We start from the raw sequence: 19,011 nt of genomic DNA, 5'->3' as shown, positions 1-19,011 counted from the left end.
GCTTGTTTGCTCCTGCTGTAATATGCTTGCGAACATCACCGGGAGCAAATAAACACATTTGCTCCGCTCGGCTTCGGAAGAACAAAAATCTGCCTGCGACTGAACTAAACAGAACGGTTTACACAGAATTACACAGAGGGAGAAGCTAACAACTCTCTCGCTCTCTCTCTATAAATATATATATATATATATATATATATATATATATATATATATAGACACACACACACACACACACACACACACACACACACATCTTTGACTATGAGAATCCAAACCCACAGAAGCTTGATGACAAAAAGCTGAAAAATCCCACAATTCACTTTATTCCCTGACTGCATGTTAAACAGCTTAACACATTTATTTGAACACGGCGAGGCTGTGAGGAGGTCTGCCACGGGAATGAAAGGAGCTGAGCACAACATATGGTCAACATGTAGGGGGTACAAGGTACGTTGATAACAGCCATACTCCAGAACTACTGGGTATTTATAGCCTTGTGGTAACCTACATAAACTTCCAATTAGGTTTATTTATACAGCTGGCTAAATAAACTCTTTCACCTTATGTCTTGAGGAAAGTTGACTTGGAGAATTACATTTGTCTTTTTACAAAAAGGCCATCGAGCCACACATGCTGGAGCAATTTCATGTTATTTTTGGGCCACTGCTATTTACATAAACAGAGAATCCTATTAAGAACGTTCAAAAACACACCTGCATCGCATAAATATTCAACCTATGCTATCCATCGGTCTTCTGGGACCAGGTTGTGGGGACAACATCTTAAGCAGAGATCTCCAGACCTCCCTCAGCCCAGCTATCTCCTCCAAGTCCTGGGTCAGCCCCACAGTCTTCTTCCAGTCAGACGTTTTTTTAAACACCTACCTGCAGAGGGGTTTAAAAAATCCTTACCAGATGCCCAAACCACCTCAACGGGCTCCTTTTGAAGAGGAGGAGCACCCCATTTTATAAGGGTGAGTCCAGCTACTGTTGGCTGGACTCATGGTTGGAACGTAAATCAACTGGTAAATTGAGAACTTTACCTTTGCATCATTGCAGACGCTGTAACAATCCAACTATCAATCTCTTGCTCCCTTTTACCTTTCTAGTTTTACCTGTACCCCATTCATACCCCTACCAAGTGGCCCTTTCCATAAGGGGTAGAGGTTAAAAGTTTCCCATACAAACCAGGATATCCCATGTCTTCAAAAAGGTCATACTGTACATGTCACAAGTTCCAAAATACATCACTATAAAATATTCTTTTTCATGCTTTCTGAAAAAAATTAACAATATCAAACATAATACATCAGAATACACCAAACTAGGCACTGCAATGGTTGTGATGATAAACAGTGATTACCAGAAAAGTACAACACTTTTTAGCCATTTTTAAACTTTGTTGAGGACAGTTAATAAGAATAATAATGTGATACAACTGGATACATCAAAGGTGACGATGGTGACAGTAGAAGATTTTTTCACAGAGAAAATATACATGTGTGAGTTACATTGCTAACGCAGCTCATACTTCATATGAAGTGCGCCCTTTGCCCTCCCCCTACATCGCATAAAGAATTGTGGAACCTCTACTCCCTGGCATGAACGCACAAAACATAGACTAAAGGTTAGAGGCAAGAGGGGAAATCAGATTCAGTTTTAAACTGACTTGGATTTCATATTAACAAAAGATGAAGGGAATCCAAAATATAAGATATTTAGCTCAAGATTTACTTTAGATAAGAGAAACACAGCAGATGGTAGATATTGTGGGGCTTTCATGTCAGTTTGAAGCAACTTATGACAAAGTTCTATAAACCGTTGTCATCTACAGCCTATCATCTATAAAACTGTGCCAGTCACCATGTCAACAACTCACTACATGTTTGTTGTTGGCTCGTGGAGATAAGTTTTGTGGCAGTAACTTTAAAGACTCACTTCTCTAATGAGCTGAACCTTTTGTCTCTGGACTTGTGGCGTGAAGTCTCGGTCTGAATCACTGGCTCATTCAAACCTTAGCCTTAATTCTGAAGGGCGTTTTCGAGCCCATTCGAAGTCTCCGCTTCTCGTAACTCACCCGCATATGTCGCACTTGTACTCCCGCATGCCGAGATGTCTCTTCACGTGGTTCCTGGCATCTCCCAGCTGAGCAGTAGCGAAGTTGCAAATCTTACACATGAAGGGCTTGGATCCTGTGAAGCAAATTGGAGAAAGAAAGTGGTGACAAATTTGAGAAACTGCGTCTGTATATGTGCTGTACAACCACCAAAGATCGTCAGAAGGACAAAAACAGAAGTCCCTGCTCCAGTACTCATAAATAAAAACTACAGTCACACCGAGTGCCAAGCAGATCTTCTTCCACTCTCTATCCATCCTTGTCACTCTCCTGCATCTCTTACCAACTCTTTTTTTTGCCTGTGGATGCGTAAATTGGATTCCAAAGGTCAGGGCGAATACGTAAATCAATTCTGTGAGCGCTCACTACCTCCCATTCCATCATTAAAGCACTAATCACTCTGGTGGGCTTCACAGGGAGGTTTCTTCCTAATTATTGTCATTAATAAGTCCAGAGGGCGGGGTAGGGTTTGAGAAAGTGGCAAAGCTTCTCATTGCTATCCATCATTTAACAGCAGAGCAGCGAGGGTGGATGCCTGTACTATCTGTGTGATGCATTAACAGTCACCAGAGGACATTTAAAAAAAAAAAGAAAGAAAGAAAAAGTCACTTTTTCTGTACTTGAAGGGATATATTTGGATATTGGAAGCCACTCCAGTGCTAACTAAAACAAAACCAAAAAAACATGATTGGAAAGAATAAGACCTTTTTAAGGGGACCTCAAGGTTTGAAACTATTTCATTTTGAGTGAGTTTCAGATTTGCAGAGGGAAAGTATGTTCATTCTTCAAATACAACTCAAAAATTGTTCATTTTAGGTTAAACTTCAAATCATGTTGTATTCCCTATACTTAAATCAGGGGTCAAAACTCCACTTTATCTTTATTTTACTATGAACAGCAAATTCTCACCAGTAAGTTTTTATTTCACTTACATTTAGATAGAAATGACCTCATATTTATCTAATGTTTTATATTCAAACTAGAACTAAAAATCTAAGTTATTGCTGTTTTGTAGTTTTTAAATGAAAGCTCATTGAATTCCTCTCTTATTCCCTTTATCTGTTCTATTATCAAAAATTCTTTATTAAAACAATGTTCTTCATATCAACAGAAATAATGTATATAAAGACTCAACTTTAAAATATCTGACAAATATGTGAATTTGCACAAATTCAAAGAAATATTTAAAGGGATAGTTAAGTCAATAAAAAGTGGCAGTTTCTAGAAAAGTTATAAACAACTAATATCTTGTAGATACTGTAGCTCTTTAAATGGCCCAAGTTTGGAGAAACAGAGTTTAAGTCTGACGAAGCTGAGCAGCTAATGGCTAGTTTGAGTACAGCTAAGATCAAAGTTGATGGCGGTCATTTTAAAACAACTTTGATCTTCAAATTTCCAAAGCACCTCATGTGAACACTAATAAATAATCCTTTACATCACTGTTGATTTACATAACTGCAAGCACAAATAGTGGCAGCAGCAGCTAGCTGTAGCACTGCGAGTGCAGCCTGGGAAGACTTCTGCCAGAGTAACCATATTATGAAACCTCACAACAATCAAGCAGTTGATTAAATAACATTTGCATGATTAACTGTATAATTTTAAAGTTAGGAATTGTTTTAAGACTGTAAAACCCACTTTGGATGTGGGCTCACTCGGACCGCATCGATGAGCTCATAACTGAAGTGCCTCGGGCTGCAGTGGAAGTGCTACAGATAGCTGCTGCTGCTGCTATTGCAAACATCAACAGAATTACAAGTAACTAATCATGCAATGTGAAAATGACAGCAATGTAAAAATTTTTGAAACATTGTGCATGAACTGCTACGAAACTTAGCGAAACTGTGTCATTTTAAACCGAAAGTGGTCCACTTTCTGACTAGTCGTTGGCTCATCAGTCCAGTCAAAATAAAATTCTGTTTCTCAAAACCTTTGTCAATCAAAGAGACATCTACGACAGGTGAGATGATATTTGTTCATAACCATTCAACAGAAACCCACTTCCAATTGTCTGGACTAGGCCTACTTTTCTTAAACTGGATTAAATATATAAATTTGGTTTAAAAAAAAAAAAACAGAATACTTTGTCGGTACACTGATTCAAATCTAGTCCGGCATGGCACAGTGCGACACGTCAGTTAAAGTGGCAGCCTGGTATGATATCCACACACGCATCCGTGAGCAAACCCCTCATCCTCTCCCAGCGAACATCCCAAGACGTTCTACAATATTTATTCCAGGAGCAGCTGCTGATTTGATTAAGCACTTTGTGTAGATTACTAATTCGTTCATACACGGTTCACTTGCTGTGAGCTGGAAGTACGACACATCGAATTTTACGCCAGTAACGAAGATTGAAAGGCAAGCCTGTGCTAACAAGGCCCATAAACACAAGGGACAGGGAGTGAAACAGGGGGTGGTGGGTGTCCACACATGGGCAGCCGCAAAAAGCCAGCCTCTTCATTTCACATGTCCCAGCAGTACACCACACAAACATTTACACACGAGCAAACGAAGGGAAAAAAAAAAAGAAAAAAGACATTATATCCCTAAATGTAACCACACGCTTCACACCTAAATGTTGAGAAATCGCACAACAATTTCGTCGGCGCCTAATAAAAACAAAAAGACAGGCGCACAGGGTCACACCACACCCACCATCACACCTACACGGAGCTTCAGAACCCCACCTCACAGCCGTGCATGCAGACACATTATACTCTCAAAACACACACACACAAATAAAAGAAAGGAGAGACAATCGTCCCCTCTCCTTCTCACTCACACACGCTCAGACACATTCAGCCTAAAGTTGAGAAGAGAGAGAGAGAGAGAGAGAGAGAGGGAGAGGCGTGTGGGGAGATGATTTGTCCAGATGGCTGGCTGAGTATGAAACATGGCAGAGAGGAGAGAGATGTAACTCTCCCCTCCTCACACCACCCCCCACTCTCCCTCAAACCCATTCAAACATCTTATCACATTAATACTCCACCACTCCACTTAAACAGCCGCCCCTGAAACTGAAATTGACCATCAATGCACTGTCATGTTAAATTAATATTGCCATCCACACAGGGGCAATGTGGCTCCCTCACATCCCAGATGAGACAGAGAATGACTAATTCATTTCCTGAGAGGAGAGAAGAACCTCATGCAATGCTTCACCTCTCACACACACACACACACACACACTAAAAGGTGACATCCTAAGTCTTGTGCATGCCACACGTCGCTGTCACAGCCTTGGCTTTTACTTTCAGGTTCGGAGGAAAACGGAGAAAGAAATGACGGTTTCACATAAATAAATGTCCTTTCATTTTAAACACAGAATGGCACTTTGTTCGCATAAAGTTTGTTCCAGTCCTTTGTCCTCGTTTTTTGTTATTTTGCCAGACAACTAGATCCTTTTCTCTGCGATACGATGAGTGAATTTGGCTAACGCGGCGCCAAGTCACAGATGTATTAAACATGATCCTTTATCGAAACGTTTCACCTGTTCCTGTTGGCGCCAAAGTGTGAAAAGTACACTTAGAGAGGCTCTCCCTGCTGCTTGCAGCCAAGGAGTTTGATGGCATCTGTGAAAAGTTGCATGTGCAGAAAGCCAACAAAGCTTTCAACTTGGCAGGTTTTTTTGTTTTCCTAATTTTTCAGTCAGAGAGCGTGAATGGTTGTTTGTCTCCATGTGTCCCTGTGATGGACTTTCAACCTGTCCAGGGTGTCCCCCGCCTCTCGCACAGTGACGGCTGGAGATAGACACCAGTGACCCCCGGAAAGGAGAAGCGTTAAAGCAGTTGGGACTGAAAGATTCTGACTTTTAGTCTATTTTAAAGGTTTAACTAAAAAAAAAAAATCCTTCGGTTCCAAAAATGCAACTTGGTAGCACCTTTCATTAATCCCAAGCCCCGACACCTAATGCTCATTTCTTTTCAACAAAGTTAAAAAGGTCAGTGAATGAAGTCCTTTTATTGAAACCTTAGTTTCCTCTAGACCTTCAGCTGTTATAAAACTGGTTTTTAAGCTCAGCAGGACTGATCGCAGTAAATAAACTCAGCTTTTTGTGTCGAACCTGAAGGAGAACAGAAATATTCAAGACTAGACAGTCAGTTTGTGGAGTTTAGGAAAAAAATGTAGGCAATGTACAGTATTTTCTGTACTATAAGGAGCACTTAAAAGCCTTCAGTTTTCTCAAAAAACAACAGTGCTCCTTATAATCCGGAGCGCCTTATATCTGTAAGAAGTTGTGATGTTTTAGTACGACTTTGGTAAACTACAAAGCTGCACCGCTCGCAGCATTAAGGCTCAGTTATAGTCGCACACGGCTCCGTGCACTGAGCGAGCAGTGGAGGCGTTTATACTTGAGGCTTATGTCGGTGCAGTATTTTCCGAAAAGACAGGGCTGTTTTGTTTCGCTTAATGCGCCTTATAGTCCGGGGCACCTTATATATAACAAAAGTCTGAAAATGGACCATTCGTTGACAGTGCGCCTTATAATCCAGTGCGCCCTATAGTACGGAAAATACGGAAGTCAAAAACATCAGGTAGGAAAAAAGCAACTATGAAACGTGAACAAGAACAAACTGTAACAAAAGCAGGGCCCTATGGTTTCTGTGATGCAAAAAAACGCAGCGAAAATTACAGAATTGGACCATTAAAAGTAAAACTAACTGGATTTTTCACAGCTGAGACACAGAAGTGTGCTACAGGCGTCTGAAAATACCAGCGTTTAATGCCAAAATGTCTATGAAACTGTTTTTATGTAGGTTTTGCCCGCAAATGATTGGCTAGAATTGCAAGGACGCGTGTGACAATCAGAACAATCAAAAAGTCATATCCAAACTAAAGAGGCAGAGAGTGAAGTCTTCCACACGCTGCAACATATCCAGGAACAACAGTTTAACCCTGTGCTGAAGCATCTCTGAAGGCCGTGCAGCGTCTGGAAGAAATAAATGCTATTTGTCAAAAAAAACAAAAAAACAACAGATCTGACCGACTGACCGACATCATCATCATCATCATCATCTGAAAGTGAGTCAAACTAAATACAGTTGGTTTTGTTCATATTTATAAATGACAAAAATAAAACAATTTCATAGGGCCTTACGAATGGCAATAAATGCAAAATGACCAAACTGATAAAGAAACATTTAATTGCACATACACCCAAATAATAAGGGTTTGAAAATTTTTTAAATATATTTTGCTAAGCAGCATGCCCTCTAGAATATCATTTCAAAAAAGAAAAAAAAACTAAATTTTACCATCTTTACTACCTGATAACCTAGGACCAAATTCCTAAACAACAACAAAAAAAACAGTAACAACTCATAGTATCCCAGCGTCTGTTTCTGCCATTATAGTTTATTTTTGAAAGCAATATAAAGTGGAATAAGTGACATAAACTTTTATACAACCACATGGACACAATTAGTTTTCAACAACAACATGAAACAGCCCTAAATCATCAAGCGGCGGCTGAGATTAGTGCTCATTAAGACAGCTTTCTCTGCTTTTAAACAGTTTGTTGTGCTGACACTTGTGCTTTAATAATTAGCCCTGAATGAGTAAAGGCTGAAACAAGCACACGTTAAGAGGCACGAATCGCTGCAAGCTGGTCTCGTGTTTGCAGAGGAGGCTGGTAGATGAGACCGGATCAGACTGGGGAGGTGGGTCGGATACTTGGAGAAAAATCTAATAATTACTGGACAAAACTGAGGAGTGTTTTTGCTTAAAATGCCCATCCCTATTGAGAACCACAGCCCCTGATCTTCATCCTGGGTACTTAATATTCATATGCATTACAAAAAACAGAGAGTGAACAAGTTTGGGCTTTTACAGTCAGGTGGATGATAGTGACCAAGGCTCAGGATGTTTTAAACACCCTCCAGAAATTGTCTTGAAGCACGTTTCTTTTGACAGACACTTAAAAACCAAACACAGAGCCCCCCACCTGTTAAAGACACCCTCACAGCATGAAGTGCATTGGCACAGGGACGAGTGCACCTGCCTTTTATTCTGAGGCGTAACCGATGCCAATTAACTTAAAAAATTGTCAAAATCAGCCTAATTCATTAGCGATCAATCTGTGAAACTCTAGTTGTAACTAGTGCTGATGAATTAACAAATCACTCCCAACTTTTAAGCTCTGTGTGGTTTATGTTTACCCGTTTTTAGATTTAATGATCTAAAAATATATATTTCTACCAAGTTAAAACAGTTTGAGCAATCCTTATTAGTGTAGATAATGTCTGGGTGGTATGTGTGTTGAATTTTAAGCCATCCTGACAGAAAATAATCAGCAGACAACAAGTTATTCAACTACTTTGTGCTACTTCTTTGTATAAACACGCATCCCATCATGTGTGCTACCATCCGTGCCTGGCATGTGTGTCCATTGCTCTAAAGCTCAGTCTGAGGTCAGACAGCTTACTGCGGTGAAAAAGTGACCAATTTACCTCAGAATGCAAATTCCAGCTGAACCCTCGTAGGCAAAAGCGCGCACATGTGTACGTCGTTTCCTTAAAGGGACAAATTGACAAATCTGTGCGCAGCCTCCCACCACCGTCCCCCTGATTTCACTGATTAATCAAGCGCATGAAAACTAGGTCTTAATTAAAAGGATCTGGACGTGCTCCCGGCTCGGAAAGCGGCAGACCCCCACCGCGCTGCTCCACAGTCCCGGCAAACAAAACTCTCGGAATAAATGACCGCAACATAAAAAAAAAGGAAGTAACTCAATGTAATGAGGGGATTTAGCAAGAGTAACAGCTGACATATGTTGTCAAAACAAAGAGGAACAAGAAAGCGTAAACTAAATTTAGTCTCATAAACAAGAACATAACTCTGGGCCATTAAAAGAAATAAAAATTAAAGAAAAAAAAACCAAGAAAACTTCAGATTGTGCCCTTGACTTGATGCCGTCGTTTGGTGTTTCAGTGCTTTCATCTTCTTAAGTAACACTAAGTAAGTGACCTCAAAACTCAAGAATTATGACACCGGGTAAAATTATGAATACATATAGGCCGACCATAAATATGAAGAGTGGGGGCTAAACATTAATCATCGAGATCTTAACGTCCACTTCTTCCAGCTTTTAGATATTTCAGTTTAGCTGTAAGAAATTAAACTTCGGCAGACAAGTCGAGAAGCATTCAAACCAGAGCTTGCTTGTTTATATGCTCTACAGTTCGATAAACTATTAAATATCTATACTGTTGTGCCAATAACAAAACAATATTAGAGTATATATGTTATTCTAATCCTTATTTCCATTTATGTCTTGGCAGCAGGTGATAAAATGGACAAAATCAGAACTAAGTTATAGGGTAAAAACACACTGGAAATCTTATTATCACATGCCAATAAAAAGCAAAAGATGGGCGATAATGTTTTTCCCTGTGTATTCATTTGTCTGTTAGCAAAATATCTCGTGAACAGGTGAACATATTTTAGTGAAACTTTCAGAAAGTAACCACTGGATGTACATCTACAACTGATTAGCCTTTGGAGTCGACCCAAATCAAGATGGCTGCCACAGCTAATCCACCTTGTCTAACGCAAAAATGGCTACAACTCAGTCAGTAATGCAAATATCGAGCCTAAATTCGACGTGATAGCAGCTGAGAGTAATTCCCAAAACATACTCAGAGCGCCAACAGATCATACAAGATCTGGCAATATCGCCTGGGATTGCGCATAAGATGATTTTCAAGAACTGACCTAAATGACTAAAACTGTATAATTTCTCAACAAAAGATAAAAACTGTCATGAAAGGAAACGCTAGGTCTTTAATTACTAAGTTTGTTTGACTAAAGCTACCAAATAGAGCTGAGATACTTTACTATTTTATACTAGAAACCTTCCTTACTTCATTTTGCATTAAAAATTTTAAAAAACAGACTTCATACACACACAGAGACACAAACAATGGTGTACACGCAGTAAGCACAGCGCATGGACTTCAATTAAAGTCCCATTAAAGTTTAGCCTGAAAGGGGGATGGACTAAAGGAGTCAGAGAGGGGCATTTATTGATGGCGCCCTCACATCTCGTTCCTGCATTAAGTTGATTTTAAAAGCAATTAATACACACGGTCAGGGAAAAGTAATGGAGCGCCTGGTGTTCTTAACCTGCCGGACATTTCCCAGCCGACGCCCTGACCAATGCAGCCCTGCTTTGCATTATAAATGACAAGATAAATCCTAATGGATTGAGGATAATCAGCTAGCCATGAAGGCTGACACATACACACATCGGGCCGGCATCACACACACACACATATGCACAAACATGGACATACAGACACCAGGGAAATTAAAGGCTTTGAATATGTCTGCATTGATTATTTTAAATTATTAGCCCACCTCTCTTTGGACCTCCAATGCTTTTAGCCTAAGCTTTAACACATTTACAGAGACTTATTGACTATAATTACAACTGAGTCTTGGTAATGGACACATCAATTATGAGTCGCCCATGTCTCTGACCAAGCGTTGCTCAGGAAATCCCAATCTGGGCTCCATTAGCGTCTCTCCTGTTGGTTTGAAGCTCAATCAGTCTTTACCTTCACCTCTACAGAAAGAGCTATTACCTGGCTGAAGTAGATAGTAGCCTTAACAATAGCCTGGGCTGCCACGGAGCAGGCTGCCTCTCCCCCATTTCATACTGCTGAGCCTTAACACAAAGGCCCAACAGCTAAGCAGCAAAAAAACAAAGGACATTATTTTAAGATTTATCAGTAAAACATGTCATTTTCAACAGACCGTGAAACTTTGTAGGAACTAACCAGATACTGGATGTGGCATAATTGAGTCAATGACTACAAAGTTGTAAATCTTCCACTCGTTGTGAATGACTCTCAGCTACTCCCACAACAAATTTTATATCAATGTCTGTAAAATTGATGGAGTCATAGCTATTTTTGTGTTGGCGCATGAGGATTGGCTGTGGTGGCCATCTTGAACTGGTCTGACTCCAAACGATGATCAGTTATAGATGTCCACCCAGTGTTAACTTCCTGAAAGTTTCATTCAAATCTGTTAGGTGGTTTGTGAGTTATTTTGCTAACAGACAAACCAGACTGACGGTACCAGTTCACGCTAAAGTTTGATGCAAAGACGTCTCGCAATGAGTAGCACTTAAAGTATGTGGTGTAAATGACTCTCAGCTACTACCACAACAAATTTTAGCAAAATATCAGCAAAACTGACTAAACTATATAAATTTTTGTGTTTTCTAAGGTCATTTGGGTGTGGCGGCCATCTTGATTTAAATTGATTCCAAAAGTTAATAAGTTGTAGATGTGTATCCAATGATTATAACATGAAAGATTTATTAAAAATCGTGCAGTGGTTCATGAGATATTTTGCTAACAGACAAACCGAGACTCCACACAGTTAATGGCAACATTTTAAAACCAAGATCTCACACAATTTGTTTGCACTCAGACTATGTGTTGGGGATCAGACTCAGCTACTACCACACCAAAGTCCAAGTCATTATCTCTAAAATTGACAGAAATATAGCCATTTGTGTGTTTGTTTGTTTTTTATTAGTTGGCTGTGGCAGCCATCTTGAATCAGCTTGACTCTAAAAGCTCCATCCAAAGATTGCTCTTAAAGTTTCATTAAAGTTCTCATTTTCCTAACAGTAAAACTGGCTTTCACTTTTTGGCAACAGGAGATAATAAACTCCTCAAATGTGTGTTACCATGTTAAAATTTAAAGGTTTGGAAAAAACATGAAACCTCCTCTGATCTGCGGTGTTTATAAGCTCATAGTGGCCTGGATGAAGTTCTTTAATTTCTTTAATACAAAAAGCACCTGATGTTGCTTTTTCAGGAAGTGGATTCTTTATCATGTGTGACTGAAACAGAACGGGGGACGGGTGAAAACACAGAGTTAATGAGTGTGTAAGGACGAGCTACCTACCGGTGTGTGTGCGAATGTGAGCCAGGAAGGCCATGGAGTTGCTGCTCTTGCACACCTTGCCGCAGTATTTACAAACGCTCCCCTTGTTCTCCTCGCGCTCCCGGTTGATCTGCTCCGTGTCCTCCAGCACGTACTTGCTGACCTCCTTCAGGAGCTCCTCGTGCTTCTCCTTGATGTGGAAAAACAAGTCCTGCTCTGTGTCGAAGCGGTCCGTGCACTTCACGCACTTGAAGCTCGCGCCCCCCTCGGGCAGCGCCTCCACGCTGTTCTGCTCATTGCGGATGTGGGCGGCGCTGGTCAGGTGCTGGTGCAGGTTGCTCTCGGTGTAGAACGACTTGCCGCAGAGCAGGCAGTGGAAGCGTCTCTCTTTGGACGGGTGCTTCATGGAGATGTGGACGTTGAGGCCGCTGAGGCCGTCCGCCATGAAGCCGCAGTCCTCGCAGCGCAAGTGGGAGCCGCTTCCCGTGGCGTCCCTCGCTTCTTTGGGTTTGAGCTTTCGGACGTACGCAGAACTCGGGGACCCAAAGTCAGATGGGGAACCCCCGGTCAAACAGATCACAGAGGATTCTCTTTCCAGAGCAAGACTTTCCAGCACTGCCTGCTCCTGCTCAGCAAGGGCCTTTACAGATACGATACAGGCATCAAATGGAAGAACTTTGGACATTTGCGTATCTACAATCGTTACATCTGCCTTTAAAGACTCATCTCCAACTTGTTGGGCTCCCTCCTCCTGGCTCTCCTGCTGTGCAGACTCCTCTAAAGCGAGTCGGAGCTCTCTTGAAGCCTGCTGGGCCTCAGTTGTCTGGTCGGTTGGATCTGGTTCGCCGCCAGCAGAGGTCGCCGTCTTTGCTTGCTCTTCGTCTGCACTGCCAGCAGCACCAACCACGACGCTAATAATCTCTGAGGTGGCGGGGGACGCAGAGGTATTCTGTATTTCTAAAACCCGATTGTCATTGGAACAAGAATCGGACGCATCAGCTGGATTTGGCTGCTCGCGGTCAGGGTTTAAGTTCTCGACAGGAAGGTCACTGTTCTCCTTTTCTCTGTGTGGAAGTTCTGGATCTCCCTGCTCTTTGCCGCCTTGCATTTTCAGGTATTTTAGGCTTTTCTGTCTGTGCTTCTCTGTATTGGCATGACGACACATCTCCCTGCTGCTTACGGCGTAGTGCCTACATGCTAAACAAACGTATTCAAAGTCTTTGGTGTGCTTCCTCTTCACATGGAGATGGAGGGAAGGGATCGACTGAGCTACAAAATCACACAAACTGCACGCAGTGACTGAGTCATGTTTACTTGTTTGATGGGGTGTGTCTGATTGAGCTTGCTCCTCTGCTTTGAACTCTTGAGCAAGTGTATCGCTGGGTTCCTGTTCCGTGTCAGCGGTCTTCGAGGCAGGATTCTGGGTAACTTCGGGTTCCATCGCTGCTGCATCTATCTGACCCGCAGCTGGGTTCTTATTTAAACCCTCTTGTGCTCGTTTGATATGTTTCTTAGTGAAACAGTGTCTATCCATGTCTCCTTTGGTCACGCAGCTGTAGTTGCACAAGGTGCAGCTGTAGCCGTATTCTTTGCTGTGTTTCCGGCGAACATGAACACTGAGGTTGGTAGCGTTGGACACAACCAGGCCGCAGTATTCACAAGTGATCGAGCCACCCTGCTTTGGTCGCCCTCTTTTCTTTTTGGGAGGTTCGAGCTCTCCGTCATCCTCCTCAGCCTGCACAGATCTGGCACTCTCCGCTGCCTCTTCAGCTTCCTGTTCTTCTTCCGTTAAAGCGGCCATCTCCTCTCCACTGGACACGTTGGCGTCCTCTACGGTGGCGGCAGCGTTTCCGACGCTGCCTCTGCTCACGCTCTCGACACACACTTGGAACGAGGCACATTCGGAGGCATTTTTTTCTTTCTGCTTCTGCAAGTGGCCGTCGGACGTCAGGTGAACGTTCATCCACTCGGATGTGGCGGTCAAAGCGTCGCACAATTTGCAGCGGTACCACTCCAGGTCGAGGTGTTTGACGCGAGCGTGCCTCTCCAGCGCCGCGGTGGAGCTGGCCCAAAAATCGCAGTTTGCGCACTTCAGGTGGAACTTGTTGAGAGCGAGTTTGGGCGCCGCTTGTGGCGGCGAAGCCTTTACGGTGTTGACACGGTCGTCGGTTTCGTCCGACTCGCTCATGTTCACGTCAGCATCGTCTGAAAGACATTAAAAGATACAAAGCCTTCATAAGCAACAAACAAAAGAAAGAACTGTAGAAGCAAAAACTGCAAATGAAACTGAATTGTTATGACTATCAATGTTATGATTGAAACAAAAAATAACAAGGAACTGAATAAATAAGATTGAAAAATAAATGACAAATTCAATAACTAGAAAAAAATGAGACACTGAAGCTAAATCTAGTTAAAAATGAAATAAAAACATCAATTAATGCCACATTTTATCATGTAATAGCTGTCTGAAACGCTTTCTTTTATATTTTTGTTCCATTTAGTGGCATAATAATTACTTTATTGAGCCATTTATTGACCTCCGCCAAGGAGCTACACATGTGCGGTAGCTTTTGTTTGTTTGTCTGTGAACAAGATTACTCGGAAACCAATGAACGGATTTTGATGAAATTATCAGGAAATGTTGAGGTTGTGACAAAGAACAAATCACAATACGGCTCCCATACAATTTTTTAATGACCCTATAGCCTAGGCGTAGGTCTGAGCTCTCTCAGAGTTCCTCAACATGAAATCAATGGTGACATCACATGATGGCGGGTCTTGGCGGAGGTTTGCGCTCTCCAAGTGCTTCTAGTTTATTTCTATATTTACTTTTTATTTTGGCAAAATTAGTCCTCCACAGGTCAAGGTCACAGTGCTCCAGGGAAACCTGCTTGGAGTCAGAATGTCTACCAGGGTTATGAAAACACGCTTGTTTGTGAAGACAATGTCTGAGTGCAACGTCGTGTTAACTGTGCCCAACTACTGCCTTAAAGATAACCAAGAAATACAAATATGAGTATCTATACGGCAGGATTGTCTGAACCATGTGAAATCGTTTTATGATTGTTCAAAAATATCTCCAAGCTGTCAGTCATTGTTTAATTATGAAGTGAAAACCCCACAAAAAAAACAAAACACTTAGGATTTTAATCAAACAGTTTGAAATAAATTCTGCTAATTTGTGACATAAATAAAATGAATTTAAAATATCTGTTAAAAGAAAAGGAAACAGAAATACTCACATGTGAATGGGACATCTTTGGTGTGGTATCTCTGGGTGTGAACATCCAGAGGAGTCTTGTCTCTAAACTCTTGCCCGCAGTAGTTGCAGGAGTAAATTATCTTCGGTTTCGGAGTTCGTTTGCTCACCCTCCTCTCCTGGACGAAGGCTGGCTCATCCTGATCCGTCTGCTGTTTGTCAGAAACTTTTTGCTTTCTGGTTAAACTTCTGACAGCACTGTTATTTGCTGCTTCTCTCAGTTCGTTAGGATCCGGCCTCCTGTTCTGATTGCTATCGGCAGCTTTTTCTGTCTTCGCGACGGCCTCCTGGCGGCTTTCGGCCGGACTCGCGCCTTGGCTGTTTTCATTTTGCTCGTGAGGTTTTGCAGGTTTGTTGTCGTTTTTTCCGTGCTTCCGTGCATAGTGAATTTTCAGCGATCTCGGCTGCTTGGCTGAGAAGCCACAAACCGTGCACCTGTTATCCTCGCCTTCAGGTGCCGAGCATGGCAACGGCGTCTCGGCGCGCTCCTCGCCCGCTCGCTCAGCTTCAGCAGCCGTACTCGGCGGGAGGCCGGCAGGTTCTTCCATCTCCTCATCGTGTGGCTGCATCTCCACAGAGTCATTTTCAGGCCCTCTGTTCTCAACAACCTCTTCTTCTACTGTCAGTGTTTGATCCATATCATATCCCAATCCGATTTCTCACAAAACTGAAGTGGAAGAGTATCACCAAGACTGGATCAAATTCCTAAAGAAGTACAAACAAACAAAAACAAAGTAAACTTTTGTTGTTTAAAACGTGATTGTTTAATTCTTTAGAACAGATTATACAGTTTACTCCAAGATTCTGGGTCATCTATGGTGAAACACTGTGACAAAGCAAAAGTAAATGTCGCCATCTAGTGACAGAACACACAAACTGTTACTTAAAGTACTGATAACAAAAAAGCTGTTTTTGTTAAAACCACTAATAAAAAGTTTTCTACTAATACTACTAATTTAAATAGTGATTATCGCTAAGGTCTTATAAAGTTGAGCAGATAAAAATGACTCCAGAAAATGTATATTTTTCACTAGAATTGCCCCTACTAAAACAGTGTGTGTGTGTGTGTGTTTACAGTTTCACTGCAGTGTTAAAACATCCAGTACTGTATTGAGAATAGCTACAGGTTTTTTTAACTCATGTAAAATTAAAAACAAGAAATTAAAGTACAGTATAATGTTCATTAGTCTTTTTAAGTTCTTAGAACTATTCCCTTATTTCCCCTCAACACCATTCGGTTCTGTTGGATGCAGACTTGTTTTCATATTTTGTTTTCACTTCCATAAACCCCAGCAGCAAAACTTTCTTTTTTGTCTCATTGCCGATGCTGGTTTTCTCTGCCAGGTCCTCGTCTCACATTCTGAGGTTTGTTTGTCTGCGTGTTAGCAAAAGATCTCATGAACCACGTCACATATTTTAATGAAACTCTCAAAAAGTAATCACAGGATGTACCTCTACATCGGATTACCTTCTGGAGCTAACCCAATTCAAGATGGCAGTAGTTAACACTCATCCTGATCACAAACTCGGAGTGCTAACAGAAGACACAAGATCTTTGTTTAAATTTTGGCGTGTACAGCAGCAATTGCTATTTGCTTTGTTCAAACTTTATGTTTGTACTTCATGAAAGTGTACGTCAGTTGCAGTCTCTTTAAGCATATTCAATATATAATCTGCCTACAATCTGCTCATTATTTCTCCAGATGCAGCAAACTTGATTTAACAAAGGGTATAAATGAAATATGACCTGAAATGAACGGAGAAAGCTATCAGGAAGCCGTTAAAGGAGAGGATGGAGGAATGCTTGGAATGAGAAGTTTATTACGTTATATTAATTTTGTGAAGCTTTATCACTACAAGCAAAATGAAAGACAGGAAGCCCCACAAACTGGCCTGGAAAGGACAAATCCCACATTTCGGTGACATCTATACACTCAGGAGGCACTTCAGGCTATAAGTGCCTGCAAATGATTCTCAGTCAAGTGTCAAAAATCTGCACTTAATTTACATGTTAAATTGTTCAATTTCATTTGAACCCCTGGAAATAAGGGTCCAACATGTTGACAAACCCCTAAATTGCATAGTAAATTGTATTGTTACTTTATACTAGTTTAAGAAAGCTTTTGAAAGAAGGCTTAAAGGTCATCCGTGGAGTGACATAAGGAATATATAAGCAGCTAAATATGTCAACTAGTTTTTTTCTCTTTTGTCACTTTTATGATCAACCTGACCCAGTTCATATCATTTTCACTCGTCATCTTATTTGTCGGCATGCATGTAACTGTTGTTAATTTTTACTTGACTAATAAACAGAACCGAACAGCTTGACACAAAGGACAAATTGTCTCATGCAGATCTATACAACAGGTGTTTTATCAATGCAATTCCACATTACTTCCAAATGCAAAAGCAACAATACCGTCTTTGCAAAAAGGTTGTTTCTCCTCTAAATATGTTTTGTATTTAAAAACCTTCATTTAATGATATTAAGCTCTGCTTTAACAAGTCTAATGAGTGTCCATCACTATGCAGTGTCCCCTGAAAATACGTCTGTCCTACTTTGTTTAGCCCTTTTCTCATACTTGCCCACTTCTCGACTTGGTTGCATTATTTATATTTTTCCCTAAATCAGCCATGTTTAGTATGTTTTCTAATGCAGCATTCAAAGTGATGTAAAGGTTTCTAGATTCGGACGCAATGATGTCGTTTAGGATCGAGGAAATTAATAAAACATAAGCTGTGTCTACTGTCCAAGTCAGTAACTACTTCGATAAACCACCAACAACTTCGCTACACTGATAACTTGTTCTTTTTTTCCTGATGACTCTATCACACTGGACTGTCAACTGTTAGCATAAAAGTATGGATAAAGTTAGCCAAAGAGGTTTAAACACTACATTAAAGCTGCAGCGACAATGAAACGCATCCTATGAAGCAGTCTACACAGCTACTTGTCCGTTCAGTCAATATTTTCAACACCTCGTCGGAAATTACTTTAACATGTTGTGCTGTGACAGCTGAGTCGCCATGCTAATTTGCTAACTAGCAGCAGCTTCTACTGAAATTTGACATACACGCAGCGCGTCCAATTAAACTGCCCTAGCAGCTGCGCCAGCCAATCACAATGAAGAGAAGGCGGGTCTAAACGGCTCCAATGCTTGGAAAACGACGGCAGCACAGAGGCCCAAAAAGGAAGCTAACGTCGACCTCTAAAATAGTGATCCTTTTTGGCCAAACGGTACCTGACAACTCACTATATAATTGAGTATCATTATTGTAAACGCAACTAGAGGCTTAATGTGCTAATATTATAGGAAAATAAATCAACTTACCCTTTGTTATACGACTACCTCCACAGTGCGCGCTTTTTTGCTGCTAGACACAAATGGCGTACCGTAGCGTGAGCTGTACGTCATCAAGAGGCGGTCCTTTCTCTTCGTCAGCTGATCAGATCATATGATGCATTCCCGCGCCGTGGGAAAAACGATAACACCGAGTCAGGACAGAGACAAGACGCAGCTGGTAATGGCAATAAATACCAAGCAGCTAACGCACGTACAGTGAGTAAGTGAGGCGTTCGATACTGCATTCAAAATTAAGCAAAGTAAGCGATAAAATTTACAAGGAAAAACAATATTTGAAAGTATGAAAAATATTCTTGACTTCTGCTCGGGTCCTGAATAAACACTGCTGACATGAGAAGTTTAAAATCTGTAAAGGAGAGA

The 19,011-nt window shown here is 41.2% G+C and overlaps 1 protein-coding gene across 1 annotated transcript in view; it reads right to left on the bottom strand.

The window, feature by feature from the left end:
• The window catches only part of znf407 (zinc finger protein 407), a 173,622-nt gene extending 154,922 nt beyond the window's left edge, over positions 1 to 18,700 (bottom strand). The window contains exons 1-4 of the mRNA XM_017409871.2: positions 18,619 to 18,700; positions 15,270 to 15,991; positions 12,046 to 14,229; positions 2,080 to 2,194 (exon numbers count right to left, since the gene is read on the bottom strand). Of these exons, the coding sequence (XP_017265360.1) occupies positions 2,080 to 2,194; positions 12,046 to 14,229; positions 15,270 to 15,924 (2,954 nt within the window). The 5' untranslated portion in view covers positions 15,925 to 15,991; positions 18,619 to 18,700. The remainder of the gene's footprint in view (positions 1 to 2,079; positions 2,195 to 12,045; positions 14,230 to 15,269; positions 15,992 to 18,618) is intronic.
• Positions 18,701 to 19,011: the final 311 nt, after the last annotated feature.

This window comes from Kryptolebias marmoratus, linkage group LG16, assembly GCF_001649575.2.
Source record: "Kryptolebias marmoratus isolate JLee-2015 linkage group LG16, ASM164957v2, whole genome shotgun sequence".
Lineage (NCBI taxonomy): Eukaryota > Metazoa > Chordata > Actinopteri > Cyprinodontiformes > Rivulidae > Kryptolebias > Kryptolebias marmoratus.
The sequence above is the reverse complement of the archived record's forward strand: the minus strand, read 5'-3'. Positions and strand labels throughout refer to the sequence as shown.